Genomic DNA, 13772 nt, shown 5'->3' with positions numbered 1-13772 from the left:
AGAACAGTTTGCCACGAGTTTAATATTTCTCACAGCCTCACTGATATGCCAGGTCACATTAGCTGGTAATTGAGTAAAAGTAGATCTGGGTAGAATTACGATTAGACAGAGGTACCACCAGCACATAGGCGCAATAAAATATTTGCACATTTTAACCAAATGTGGAGTGTTTTCTATCAGTGGAGACTTTCTGTGACTGTGAAAGAGAGCTAAAGAGAGTGAAAATAACCTGTTAAACAACAGCAGGAACAGTGACGAAGGCTCTACATTAGATTTCTGTGGTGTGAGTATATGTGCATGTGATCCCTCTACAAGTGCTCAAGGTTACAGGGCAGTGAAATCCAAAAGAACTGCCAAGTCTTGCGTGTGTGTATGCAAAGACGTGACTGATTGGTTGCATAAGAGCGAAAGAAGAAACCTCTGACCCCAACCAGATACCCTCAAACCAAATCACAGCCATAAATCAAAGTCCATTCCTTTCTGCTTATCAAACGGCTCACTTACTTTCCTCAGTCATGCTACACCATACGCACTCATCAGATGCTTATTGTAGGATTATTCATGTCGTTAGTGTCTGACTACCACAAAGGGCAAAAAAGAAGGAAAGCTTGGCTTTATCAGACAATTTTATTGTGGTAATGAGAGGAGGAGTCTTTCTTTTTTCTTCTTTTTTTTAGTGCATCTCCCACTTTTAAGGTGTTGTCTCACACAACAAACGAAACTCTGCAAGGAAACAAAAAAAGTGTGGCTTCAAATGCATTTAGTGGAAAAGAGCAAAATGAGGTCAGAGATGTTCAGTTCATTAGATGTCATTTCAATCCTTTAGGCAAAAAGAGTATTTCCAGTTTATTTATTTCTCAAGACACTAAAAATTCCAATCCCTTACTTTTATAAAACCGTGTGCCAACTTACACTCACCCCCCATTTTATTAGGTAAACAGTGTGTTCACCTGCCACCAGAAGATCACCCGAAACATTAGACCATCAACACCTGATTGAATGGTTCAAACAAGGCAGGATGGATCCATGCTTTCATGCTGTTCATGCCAGATTCTGACATTACAAGACCAGATAACCTTTTTCCAATCTTCCACTGTCTAATTGTGGTGAGTCTGTGCAATCTGTAGCCTCGGTTTCCTGTTCTTAGCTGACAGGAGCGGCACCTAGTCTGGCGTTGTGCTGCTTTAGCCCATCTGCTATAAGATTTCACGTGTTTTGCATTTGGAGATGCTCTTCTGCATACTTTGGGTGTAACAAATGATTATATGATGCTTTCCTTGAAGCGGTCTGGCCATTCTCTTCTGACCTCTACCATCAATAGAGCGTTTTTTCAGGGAGCTCATTGAATATTTTCTTCTGTTGTGTGGGAAGATCTCAGTAGATGAGCAGTTTCTGAAAGACTCATACCAACATCAACAACCGTGCTATGTTCTTTTCTTCCCCAGTGGCTGCAATGTGATTGGCTGATGAGACATTTGATTAAGAGAGCTGGACAGCTGGCTAGTGAGTGTATATATCTCTCTGTCTATAATTATGAGCATTCAGCCTGACAGATCAGAAGCAAAAAATGTATTTACAATACACTGACAGATATATTAAACTTTTTGCTGTTTTACATGGAAAAACTCTTTGATCAAACTCTTGGTGCATTTGAACCAACATTCGTTTTCTAGAGCAAACCTATTCTGATAGTTTCAGCGCGAGTCAGCAATATATAGAGATATACAAATGTGTTGGAATGTGCTGAAATGGGAGTTAGACGCCTAAGTTAACCCACATGGAGTTTTTGGTTTGATGAATATGGAGGGGAAACTAATTTGTCTCTCCTGAGATAAAACACAGTCTGACCTATTATTCTTATTAAGATGAAAAGGAAGATTAAGACAGTATTTCCTCCTCAGGAAAAGCATCAGACTGTTAAAAATAGATTAAATAGCAGAACAAAAATTAATAAAGTGCATCTGTTCAGTGGCTGTTATCATGTCTTTTTTTTAGCCCTGCATGTAGTCTTCCACCAGATGAGCAGGTCAGAGTAAAACTGGGACGCTCAGGGTCACTTTGCTTTGCTTAGCTTTTTTTCACATTCATTCATCTCAATGAATAAACAGTTCAAGGTATCTTGCACAAGATTTGATTAGCTTGCACTGATTGTGAATATTAAAATGTTCTGATTTTACTCTAAATACCTGTTTTGCAGAAAAAAATATGACATATCTTCTGAAAATCCCCTCTGATCTGAGACTCTATGAATCAACAGACTTTATATAAACATAGTTGTTGTGTCAGGCATCCCCTTTTGGATTTGTCCTCATAAAGGGCTCAGATGTGCCACAGTATTAGCCCACTCTGTGTCCCATGGGTCACATATGGCACAGTGCTTCATTTCAGATGACTTTAATTAGACTCTTCTGTTGCCAATGGGGTCCATCCAGAATTAACTTTCAAGTTTTGTTTTGTTTTGTTTTGTTTAACCAGTGAGTCGTTAGATCTTATTAGTCTTTGCTTATTTCTAAATATATTTTTTCACATCCACACAGCTCAAGTTGACATTTTGATTTGCAGGATAACATTTATAAGGAGAAGAGTGGGCGGTTTTATTTTTATTTTCATAGTCTGTTGCCTCTGAGAAGAACGGACAGATTTATTTCCAATGAGAGTTTTCTAAGTTCTGACTCAAACTGCGAAATGTACAATCGTAGCTCAGGGGCTGTAAGTGAGCAAAGCATGTCTGAAACATTGCTGACCTTGGTAGTAACACCAGGTGAAGTTATCTAGGTAAACCTAGCAAACATGCTTACTTTACATTATTACAGGGTTCAAACATCCAAAGAAATGATCTTTTTTGTGCAGTCCCTGGTTTAGCAGAAGATAATAAAGGACGTGCTCAGATCAAATCCATTGTAAGCTAATGTTAGCATGTTAGCATATCTGTGGTTCATTTTCCATGGTCTAGTTTCATCACCAGCCAAGCTATAGTTGCAACATTTACTGTAATACTGATTGTAAAAGCCTTTTCTCTGCATTTTTAATCTGTGGAGGATACAAAAGGCCCACTAATAAAAATATAATCTCTGTCTTGATCGTAGTTTATAAGCTATGCCACGTTTCCTCAACAAAAGAACTTCTACTTTTTCTTATCATAGTTATATGGAGGAGTGAAATCTGTGATAGGGGACATGGGCTGTTCTGCACTATAATCTACCTCCACAGTTGTTGTGGGGCATCGGCGCTGATTTTGGAGTGGATTTGTGGGTCTGTGTGTTTTTACAATTGCTACGAGGCAACGACTGTGCTTTTGTTGGGTTAATTGAAAGCAGGTATATTTGATTGTGCTTCCACTCTAGTCTACTTATACTCCACAGAGCAAACAATGCTGCATATTTTTTTCTTTTTCTCTGGCTTGCTGAGGATGGGGTGGTCGTTGATCTAGCAGGATAACTGCTGAATCCAGCTGGCTTTGAACTGTGTGTCAGTAATCCAGGCCATGATCTTGAATGCTTAAAAAGAAGGCAACTGGATTTTTTAAGGTTTGTGAAGATGTTTGTCCTCTCAACAATCAACTCTCTTTAAATTTACACTTATGGCCAGTGATCAGTGGTCATGACAATGGAGCTACATTTGGTTATTATGAAAATTATTTGTTTATAAAGTCTGAGAAATCTGCAGTCAGGTAAGAAATGAGAATTCACTTGGATGAGTTATGAGATGCCAAGTGAAAATTTGAACTGATTCATCTTTGAGCATTTATCAAGACAGCTCACATGAGAGTGGGAGATGAAGTTTCATGCCTTTTTTCACACCTTGGCTCTTGTCACGTGATTAATACTTCCCACAGGACCACTCCCAAGGGCACAGCCATACTAGGGGTTAGATACCTGAGATTCTCCACCACTTGTTTTAAAACTGAAGAAGCCTCTTGGGTGATAGGCAAAATGTTCTCAGGAGCTTAGAGGAGTCCAGTTGCCTTATTTTCAAGCATTCAGGACTGTGTTTTGTATCCATTTTGCAAGTTGGACTCTGTCCCTCCCACCCCCCAACTTTTAAGCACAAAATACTGTAGCTGGGATTGTTTCATTCTGATTTAAGTGTTTGTCTACTAATTCCCTGAAGTGATCTTTTTTCTCATAGATGGCTTTTGCTCAGACCTAGAATTTGAGTGTTACAAATACCTATTTATGTACAAGATCAATGCACTTTCTTTATTAGAAGGTTTTATGCACTGGTTCTGCAACTTGTGAGAGTGCACGTTTTGGGCTTGAGGCTTTTAGCCTTAGTCTTTGTATCATGATAATCACAAGAATTTCTATATTTAAGAACCCTTTTCTTGTTTTAAAGACTTCACAAAGTCAGCTGGACACAGCCTTTTCAGTCAGATCGCGAAACTAACAATACCTTGATTAAGCAGCTAGGCAGAGCAGTTAAAATCATTAGCCAGACAAAACCGATAGTCCCAACCTGGAAAAGCTGATCCTGTTTATCGGGAACTGTCTCTAATTAAGGAGCCTTTGTTTGGAGCTTCTATTATGAGAGTAAACTGCATAATGTGTGCAGTAGCAGTGGAAAGTTTGACAATGATAGTAATAGTTACCAGCAGAAGTGAGCAAACTAGTTCTTCAATGGTATATTAGCAATGAAAACAAGTGATATCAGGTTACAGCATACTTGGAATACTTAATACATAGTAAAACAGTTCTGCGCAGAAAGGAAAACAACCAAAAAGGGAAAAGGAATCATGTGTTTATTCACTGTAATGTGGTGTTAGTTTGTTTCTATGTGTCAATATTGTAATATATAGTACATAACAAGAATAATTGATTTTATAAACATTTCTAAATTCAATTAATTATCCCACTCGTTCCCCTGCTGTCTAGCACCACTTTCTCTGTGTAAGCTTCTTGCAATAAATTTAATTTAATACACACTATGAAGTGTCATGACTTGGTGTCCCGGGTAAATCAAACTAGCAGGGGAAACAGTTTGGAGCTCCAAGATTATCATAATTTCCAGCAATGTAACAAGCTGTACAGGAGAGCTATACAAGATATTGCCTTATCCATATTTTGTCTCACTCGTACTCGTAATGCCACTGAGTTTCTAGTAAATGCAAGTAATTCAAATGTAAATTTAAGATCCAACATTTGTCACTGGCTGAAATAAACAGAGATGAATAGTTTTCCCTGCTATATACAAAACTTACAAATGATGTGACATCATTTGTTTCCCCTTTGTGATAGAAATATGTATAACTCTACCTTTTCTTGTGCTCATAACTGCATTTGTGCCAACCAGCCAAGTCAGTCGCTAACGGTGTTTAATGAAGAGCATTTAATGTTGTTGTCATTCAAAGAAGTGTTACGTTTGCTTAGAATGAAAATCTGTCTCTCATCCACTTTTGATTTGCACTTTAGTTTTTATCAGTTGAGCTCGGAGAAGTATTCTCCAGGTTTAGTTTCCTAAACAATAACTTCAAGTTCAGTCAAGTTCACTGCACACCTCGCTGCAAATTTGAGGAACCTACAGATAGTCCCGCCATGACTGGGAAACATTTCTCAAAATATTTATACAAAACTATGCTATTGTCATGCATTTTATTACTAGGAACTGCAATTGTAACATGACAGCTGTTTTTCCATAAAACTCAGTGATCATCTCTGGAGAGCCTGAAACGTCCACGGACGAGCTTCACTACTCTGTACTGCTGGTCCTCCACCTGCCTCAGCGGTGTCCTCATATCAGCAGGATGACAGTCATAGGTCACTTCATGTGGCGATGTTCAAAACAAGCATCAAAGGTTAAATCTCAGATTCTCTACGAGAGGGCGTTTCGTGTTCGGTAAATGACGACTCATTCACTAACTCAGATGGACACTCTCTGTCCTGCTCTTTCTCCATGTCTCCCTCGTCCTCCTCATCCCTGCTGATGAAGGCCAGCTCATTCTCATAGCAGAAAGAGTTGGCGGCAGATGTTGGGAATTTTCTCTCCTCCATGTCTTTGGCGCTGCACCTAGGGGTGGATGGTACTTCAAATGTTTTGTGAAAGTAGGCGTAATCTATCCTGTACTGGTTCTTCTCCTCGAAAATGACGGGCTCAAAGCGGTGACCCCACAAGATCTCCGAGGGCAGGTATGAGCTGCGTGCTTGCGTCGTCATGGCTGTGGCCTCCACCAGCCCTTCAAGTATAATTACTATCTCAAAGTCGGCTGCTTCGAGATCTTGTTTGCTGATGCCAAAGAGTGGACTTTCTTCATCAATTTCGTGTATGACGGTGAGCGGGGCAACCAGAAACAGGCGGTCCGTGCCTTTGTCGTATCCGACGTTCATGTCGATCTGATCCAGGGGGATGTACTCGCCTTCCTCTGTGTAGCGGGGCTTCACCAGCTGGGCTCTCACGTGAGCTTCCACGATGTGGCTCTTCCTTAGGTTTGCAACTCTGAACATGAGGCACAGCTTCCCATCGCGCATAGCGATTACTGCATTGTGGCTGAAAAGTAGCGTCTCTGCACGCTTTTTGGGCCTTGCCATCTTTGCCATGATGGCGCCAATCATAAAGGCATCAATGATGCACCCCATAATAGACTGAAAGACCACCATGAAGACAGCTGCTGGGCATTCCTCTGTGACAAAGCGAGCTCCGTACCCAATGGTTGTTTGGGTCTCAACGGAGAACAGGAAGGCTGCCACAAAGGTGTGAACGTTCATGACACAAGGAACAAAACTCTCGTCCCTTCCTTGATTGTCCATGTCACCATGGAGCAGGCCAATGACCCAGAATGCAAAGCCAAACATTAACCAGGACACCACAAACACCAAGCTGAACAGCAGGAACATGTATCGCCAGCGGATGTCCACGCAAGTAGTGAAAATGTCAGATATGTACCGCTGTGACTTCTCATCCATGTTTGTGAAATGGATGTTGCATTGGCCGGTCTTGCCGACAAACCGGCTGTGCTGTTTGCGTCGTGTGTGGATCTTTCCATTGCCAAAACTGCCCACAGCAGGCATAGTGCTCAGTCTAAAGCCTTCTTCGTCACAGGACAAGAAGCTGTGGTGGTGGTGGTGGGCTCTTCCCACACTCATGCCTCAGTGGTGCACAGCCACAGGGCTTCACGCTATCAGCCTGGCTCATACAAAACTGACCAGGCTCAGGGGAAGTGCCCAGCACTGTGAAGGTCGCTGTAAAGGAAACACAGGCAGAATATTAATACACAACATCAAATAATAGGGAAACAAAGAGAATTGTATTTTCCTTCATTTAAGCAAAGAACTGAGATAATCATACAGCTTCAGAAGGTCACATGGTTATCAGCATTGTGTATCAGATTCATTAGTCAAGCCCAGTGAAAATGATGCTCTTTTCTACTTCAATTTCCCCTTCCTGAAGTACCTTTGGCATGATTGCATTAATTTTTCTCTATTCATTTTGATGTCTTCTGCCATCCACATTACAGATATTACATTTCTTTCTCCACCAAAGCACGTCTACACTTATAAATGTGTCACTGCTGATTTCGGTTCAGCTCTCCACGTAGCTAAAATTATCATCTTCAGGGTTTTTTTAAAGTTGCTTATATGTTGCTGAAGTAAAATAAAACAGACATTTAATAGATAAAAGATTTTTAATGGTATCCAATTAAAAAAACAACAACTCTGCTTTGCTTTCATTCCACCTCTTCTGTCAGAAATTCTGCGGCATATACAATGAATGTTTCACTGTTCAACAAGGTACAGAAATAGCCAGCTAATCCAATGCCCTGCCATTTTATGTGACGTGTCTTCTGTTTCTTCCAGCTGGCAAAACTATTAGAGTCACTGGAGTACAGTGATGAGGCTGTGTGATTCCCTTGTGAGGCTGAACTGAAAAGTAATATGGGCTGAAAAAGATGGGGCAGAACAGCGGGTGCCATGGAGATAGAAATGGTTTGATGGCAGAAATCAATGGCATCACTTCAGGCACTTAATGGGATTTTTCTTTCTGAAAAAGGTGCACTTTATGTGGAGTAAACCCTTTTTTCACATGTGTGTTGGACTAAGTAATAATGTTTTACAGCATGCAGAAAGTAGATTTTCAAAGCAAAGTTTTACAAAGCTTTTGTATGACATTGCACCTCCTTCCCAACCAACGAAAAACCCTTCAACTTACTGTGATTCAGTGTTAAAAATAATCTTTGCTCTCTTATTTTCTTAACTGTATTACACCTTCAGTTGCGCAATATGCATGCAAAGGTGCATATAAAAGTTTCTTTTCAACAAAATGAGTAAATGTGTTGGAATGATCTACCCACACCTCATTTTTTGAAATGTTTTACCCAAAATGTAATAACCGTAGAGAGTTTTCATTTCATATTTGGTGCTGACTTAAACAAAATTCTGCTGTGGACAAAAATTTTGGTGACTGTTAATTTATGTTCGGGCGGTGTACGTTTAGCTGGACACTTGAACCAAACGGAAATGGAGAACACAACACAGCATTCACAGGGGGATGATAAAATGAACATAATATATACAAAGTAAGGATTTATAGTGGAATAGATTATAATAGAAAAAAATATATAGATATGAATCATCGCTGTATGTTTGACAACATTTGTGCAAAGTTTTGTTTGATTAGTTAAAAAAAATCTGAAGAGAGCATGAAAATTTGCAGACTGGTAGATTTTTAAAAAAAGATTCTCTGTTGTTTTGAAACAGGGCGCGCACGCTCTGGCCAAATCTGCAGCTGACATCTTGTTTTTAATAATGGCCAACATGGTGTAGGTTCCTTAATTATTTAGAAGTCGGAAATTCTGAGTTTCCAGATGTAATTTTTTTATGGAACACCTCCTCAACTCGGATTTCCCACTCGGAGAGTCGGAACAGACCAACATACCCCGAATTAGCAAGCCAAGATGGCGGCACTGAACGTAACCAGTAGCATCTCTTCTGCTACTGTTGTGTATTTTTCACTCACTAAATAAGCCATACACAGAGCACTGATCAGGCTTTATTCATGAATGTGTGCACAAAATAAGTATTATACTGTATTGCTAGTGATAACTGAATGGCTTAGCTAAAAACCAAAACAAATCCTGTTTGCCCTCACTTTTTCTGGAAGGTGCTAACTCATGAGTGACGTCACTCCTGAGTTTTAACTTCAAGTTCTGAGGTATCTGAAATAGGTTACTGGTTTGAACAGGTAACTCATATACAGTAAAGCTAATGTTGAGGCCTGGGTTTGAATTTGCTCCGACGCTGTTAACCACATTTTCTTTGTTTTAGTTTTCTTATCTTATGCCTACTGTCCTATAAAGGCTAAAAAACACAAAAATATATATGTGTATTAAAAAACACCTATTAAAATGCATGTTTTGAGAGCACACTGAAAAGGTAAAAGCCTCTGCGCTTCTTTTACATGTGGCTAAAGCGTAGCTGCACCTGTGATTAGGTCTGTGTCACATCGAATTGTTTGCCATAAGACTGGTGTAAGGTTTTATGTGATATTAAAATGTTACATTGCGACATTATTGTTATAGCTGTGTCATCAGTTTACACTCCCCAGTGTGAACAACAATGCAACAAGCCCGGACGTGTCTGTGCTTTGTAAAGTAAGCAGAAAAAGAACATTGTTTTTAGTCAAGATGGAAATAACAAACTCGTTTCACCACTCAATGCTAAAAAATGTGCTGTAGAGTGCAACCAGGTTGTGAAGGACGAGATTCTAGTGCGACCCAAATGTAAACAAACAACTCAACCTAGCAATGCTAGCTGCTTTCCATGTGACAGGAAGAGCAAACGGTGACACAATGGAACAGCAGGAGTTTAGGCAGCTGGTCAAAAACCTCGACCCAAGATTAAACATCCCAGGTAGAAAATGTTTTTCATTCTTGTGCGACAAAGTGTTAAACAGTTATTTTACACCTTTACTTTAAATTTCATGGGGAAACACCACCTAGGCTACTTTTATGCTTGCATTTGATTTATGATGTTTTACTACTAGTACACTATATAATGCTACTGCTGCTGCCTAAATCTATTGAAAGTAGCTCATTGGAAAAGAAGGCTGCAACCACCATGTTTTTCTATTGTCAGAAATATTGTTATTGTAAATATTCTTGCCATATCATGATGTAATTTTAAGACTATACCACCGGCACAATTTTATTAAACTCAAGACTCGGCTATGCAAGGCAGGGCTTGGAGCTAAATGCTAACATCATCTTGCTGACTTGGTGATTGTTTCGTTTTTCACGTTAATATACAAAAATGTGTTACTGTGTTGTGTGAGCCATGATCAGAGAAACCCTGAATGCAAACTTATGTGACGTAAAAGATGATGTTAGGAATATAAATTCCACGGAGGTAAAATATGTTTTTAAATCTCTTTTTGCTGTCAGAGTCAGCTAACTTGTGAAGCAGTTTTCATCAAATTTAAATGATGATTATGAATTTTTGATTGTGCTTTTCCAATGTCCTGGTGACTACTGAAGGTAAAGTTATTTTAAGGTATTGCTTTAAAATAACTGCCCACGTAAATGCCCAAATTGTTGAGTAGAGAGACTTCTAGAAACATCTAGGAAATATTATTATTATTATTATTATTATTATTATTATTATTATTATTATTATTATTACTAATTTTATTTATTTTTTGGTTTCCACTGAATTGAATGATGTGGCTGCATTCTGGTCTGTTGTACCTTAAATAATCTGAATTCAAAGAGCCCTTAAATAGGAGGCAGTCACATCACTGCCCTGGAAACAGAAGAGATTCAGTGGAAAACACCTCAACTACAGGTTTCCACAAGCTGTGTCCTGCTTACTTTCAGATATTTTTATCATGCTTTATGTTGTTTGGACTCTCTTTGGTATGTCTGAGAACATTACAGGAGGCTTGTCAGGTGATAAATAGGATAAGGGTATAAAAGATGCATTAAAAAACAAAAGTTAAAAATAGAAGCTGACCACACCATGGGTAGTTAGACATTAATACCCAGTACATATAACAGACCACACAGAAGTCAAGAAGGGATGTATTTGTTAGAGCTTAAAGTTCAGGATCAAGGATGACACTTATAATAACAAATCTGACCATATTTCCCCTGTGAGTGAGTGTTTCTCGAAGGTCTAGTTGCTAGGAAGCAGGATGTTGAGTGTCCAAGGGATATTAATATCTAATTATTTGTGCGACTGCTCCTTGGCTCTCTCAGGAGCCACACTCTGCCTGCTGGGCTGTGATCTTAACTCAGGAGCAGCGATGAGTCTTTTTATCTGCTGGCATTTATCACAGCAGAAACTGTTTTCACCGAAAACAGCAGCAAGAGGCAAGCGGCTTACCTTATTCGCAAGAAAACGCTGATTTCCAACTTTCCTTTTCTTCCAAATCTCCAAGCTTTTTAGCCAAGCTGCTTCATGATTGGCTTCCTTCAGTTCTTCTCTTCTTCTATCCTCCTGAGGTAGAAAAGTAAATAGCCACAGAGTGTCTTCATCTCTTTCTCCACTGAATGAGGAGAGCAATCACTCGTGCTCTAAAATACTCCAGGGTCACCCCCGGATTGATATCCAGTTGATTGGGAACAGACCAGAAATAACAAAATGGTTTTCGTGAAGCAGGGAAGTTGTAATTGTGATCTTCAAAAACCGAACGGCACCTTGATGGCAGTCATCCCAAATCAAATGAATGTAGTGGTCACGTGGCCTGTTGAGTCCAGTCCAATCAAAAAAGTCAATTCTTCACAGCTTATTTTAGAGTCTTGGGAGAGTCGACAGTCTCTCTTCTTCCACGTGTCTCACACTTTCTGAGTATATCTGCTATCTGATCTCGTTCTGCTGCAGATCCCACTCTGTATCCCACATCTAGTGAACTATTGCTCACTGCTCAGCTCCAATCCTCCCCCTCCCTTCCACAGTGTCACTGTAGATACTTGGCATTTGGAGACTACATGCGCTTCCCCTACAAAGTGTTGACAGTCAGGTGATCATCAGTGGCGTTGAAAGAACCGACTGGCTTATTCAGGGCTGTTGTGTACCACAGAGCGATGGGGGACACACTGGTTTCTTTGGGTTGTGTTTTTTTATGACAATGTATTTGATTATACTTTGGCAGAATCGCCTAAAGAACACACCACACTGCTTCTGCATGAGTAAACTTCTTATTTCCAAATATAGATTATACTTCATATGTATACCCTATTTTCTAACTAGAATCTAGCAGATCACCGAGTGGGTAGTCTCCATTTTTACTCAGTGAGAAAGCAGAGCAGCTCTTGTTGAATATGCTGGACTTTGAAGAGACCATGTAGGCAGTTTCTGAATTTTGTGTGCGTGCCTGAGTGAATGAGGACGTCTGTCAGCGTCTTGTACATTGCAAGGCCACTGAGAAGTTGTTAAAGGTTGCACTTGAAGCTTAAAGCAGTTATACCTATGGATGGTATCAGCATGCCTACGAAGTTGAAATGAGACTATGTTGCGAATTTCTTACAATAGTTACCATTTGAATTCAGTGTGTTTGGGTGATTCATTCATTACTTAGCAACTGAACTCAAACCGCTAATCCCAACAGGAATATCAATGTTTTTAAAGGTGTGTAACCATGATTAGACAAAGCAGCATTTTGAAATGATGGTCATATGATGAGTCACGTGAGTTTGCAAGGTTATTATCTTATAGTATAAAATGCCTTCACACGACTGGTGTTGTGATTGTGGGAGAAAACTGGAGTAACTGGAGTGAACCCACGCAGACACCGGGAGATCACGTAGATGCCACACAGACTGGGTTTGAACCAGCAAAGCCAGGACTGCTAACCAGCAGCACTGCTAACCACAGCACAACCATGCTTGCATAAACATATCTAGAAAAAATTCAATTGACTGTCTAAGTTCTAAATAAAAATAGACTGGGCTTCAAATCATTTAAGGTATATTTATAGTTCAAAAAAAGAATATCTGATGTTCAGACTGACAAATGGTTTAGATGATTTGGATGGCTTTAAAAAACAAAATCAACTTCTGGAAATTGGGGGTTTCATTTTCTGAGCCATTAAAAGAATCAGAGAAACCTGAAAAGCAGCACTGACCTTCATGACTGGATGACCTCTTATGGTCTGACTAATGAAAATCTGAAATTCTGGTAATTCTGGTCGCTGCGTCCTCTGTAGGAGGAGAGTCTGTGGAGGTTACAGGTTAAAAGCCAGCATGTTATGAGCGGTGCATTAGTGCCCAAGGCAGTGATAGCCTGCACCTATGTGAACGTCTAATTACTGAATATATGCAAATCTTAGAGCAACATATGCTGTCTTCCAGAGGGTATCTTTTCAGGTAAGGCCTCACTTATTTGCTAAACTGGAATTTTCACATATTACAAAGTGTGGCTCAGCAGTCTGCCTCTAGTCCACAGATGTGAGCAAGTGAAAACATTTAGAGATTATGAAAGAAAACAGAGCAAAGGAAGCCCATCTCTGCTGGGCAGCTGAAATCTTATAACATGCAAGAACTGCAAAACATTTGGCTTTCAAAACTGCAGCAGCTGCTCCTCCAAGTTCTATAAAATTTGCAGAGTGCTACTGAAAGGGAAGATGATGCAACACAGGGGTAAACGTGTGCTTGTACATGTATAAATTTTTTTTTACAAATATTGTGATTGTAATGTATTTAAACACAATTTACGTGTGTTTGTGTTAAAAATTGCATGGTTGGACTGAACATGGGTTATCTACAAGCTGTGTGTAGCTGTCCAGCACTTTGCAATTCTCAAACAAGACAAAAACAGGATTATCTTTCCAGTGCTAGCCTAACCCAG

At 39.7% G+C, this 13772-nt stretch overlaps 1 protein-coding gene across 1 annotated transcript; it reads right to left on the bottom strand.

Annotated features, from left to right (window-relative positions):
• Window positions 1-4721: 4721 nt before the first annotated feature.
• Window positions 4722-11860, bottom strand: kcnj12b (potassium inwardly rectifying channel subfamily J member 12b). Its single transcript, XM_004573715.4, has 2 exons — window positions 11310-11860; window positions 4722-7172 (listed from the first exon to the last, which is right to left on the bottom strand). Exon 2 carries the CDS (start codon window positions 7074-7076, stop codon window positions 5793-5795), a length of 1284 nt encoding a protein of 427 aa, XP_004573772.1. The 5' UTR covers window positions 7077-7172; window positions 11310-11860; the 3' UTR covers window positions 4722-5792.
• Between the last annotated feature and the right edge of the window lie 1912 nt (window positions 11861-13772).

Source organism: Maylandia zebra, linkage group LG4 (genome assembly GCF_041146795.1).
Source record: "Maylandia zebra isolate NMK-2024a linkage group LG4, Mzebra_GT3a, whole genome shotgun sequence".
NCBI classification, from domain to species: domain Eukaryota; kingdom Metazoa; phylum Chordata; class Actinopteri; order Cichliformes; family Cichlidae; genus Maylandia; species Maylandia zebra.
This window is presented reverse-complemented; position numbering and strand designations above follow the sequence as displayed.

Bases quoted from the DNA above. Each gene is read 5' to 3' on its own strand.
- kcnj12b (XM_004573715.4), bottom strand. From the start codon at position 7,076: ATGAGTGTGGGAAGAGCCCACCACCACCACCACAGCTTCTTGTCCTGT.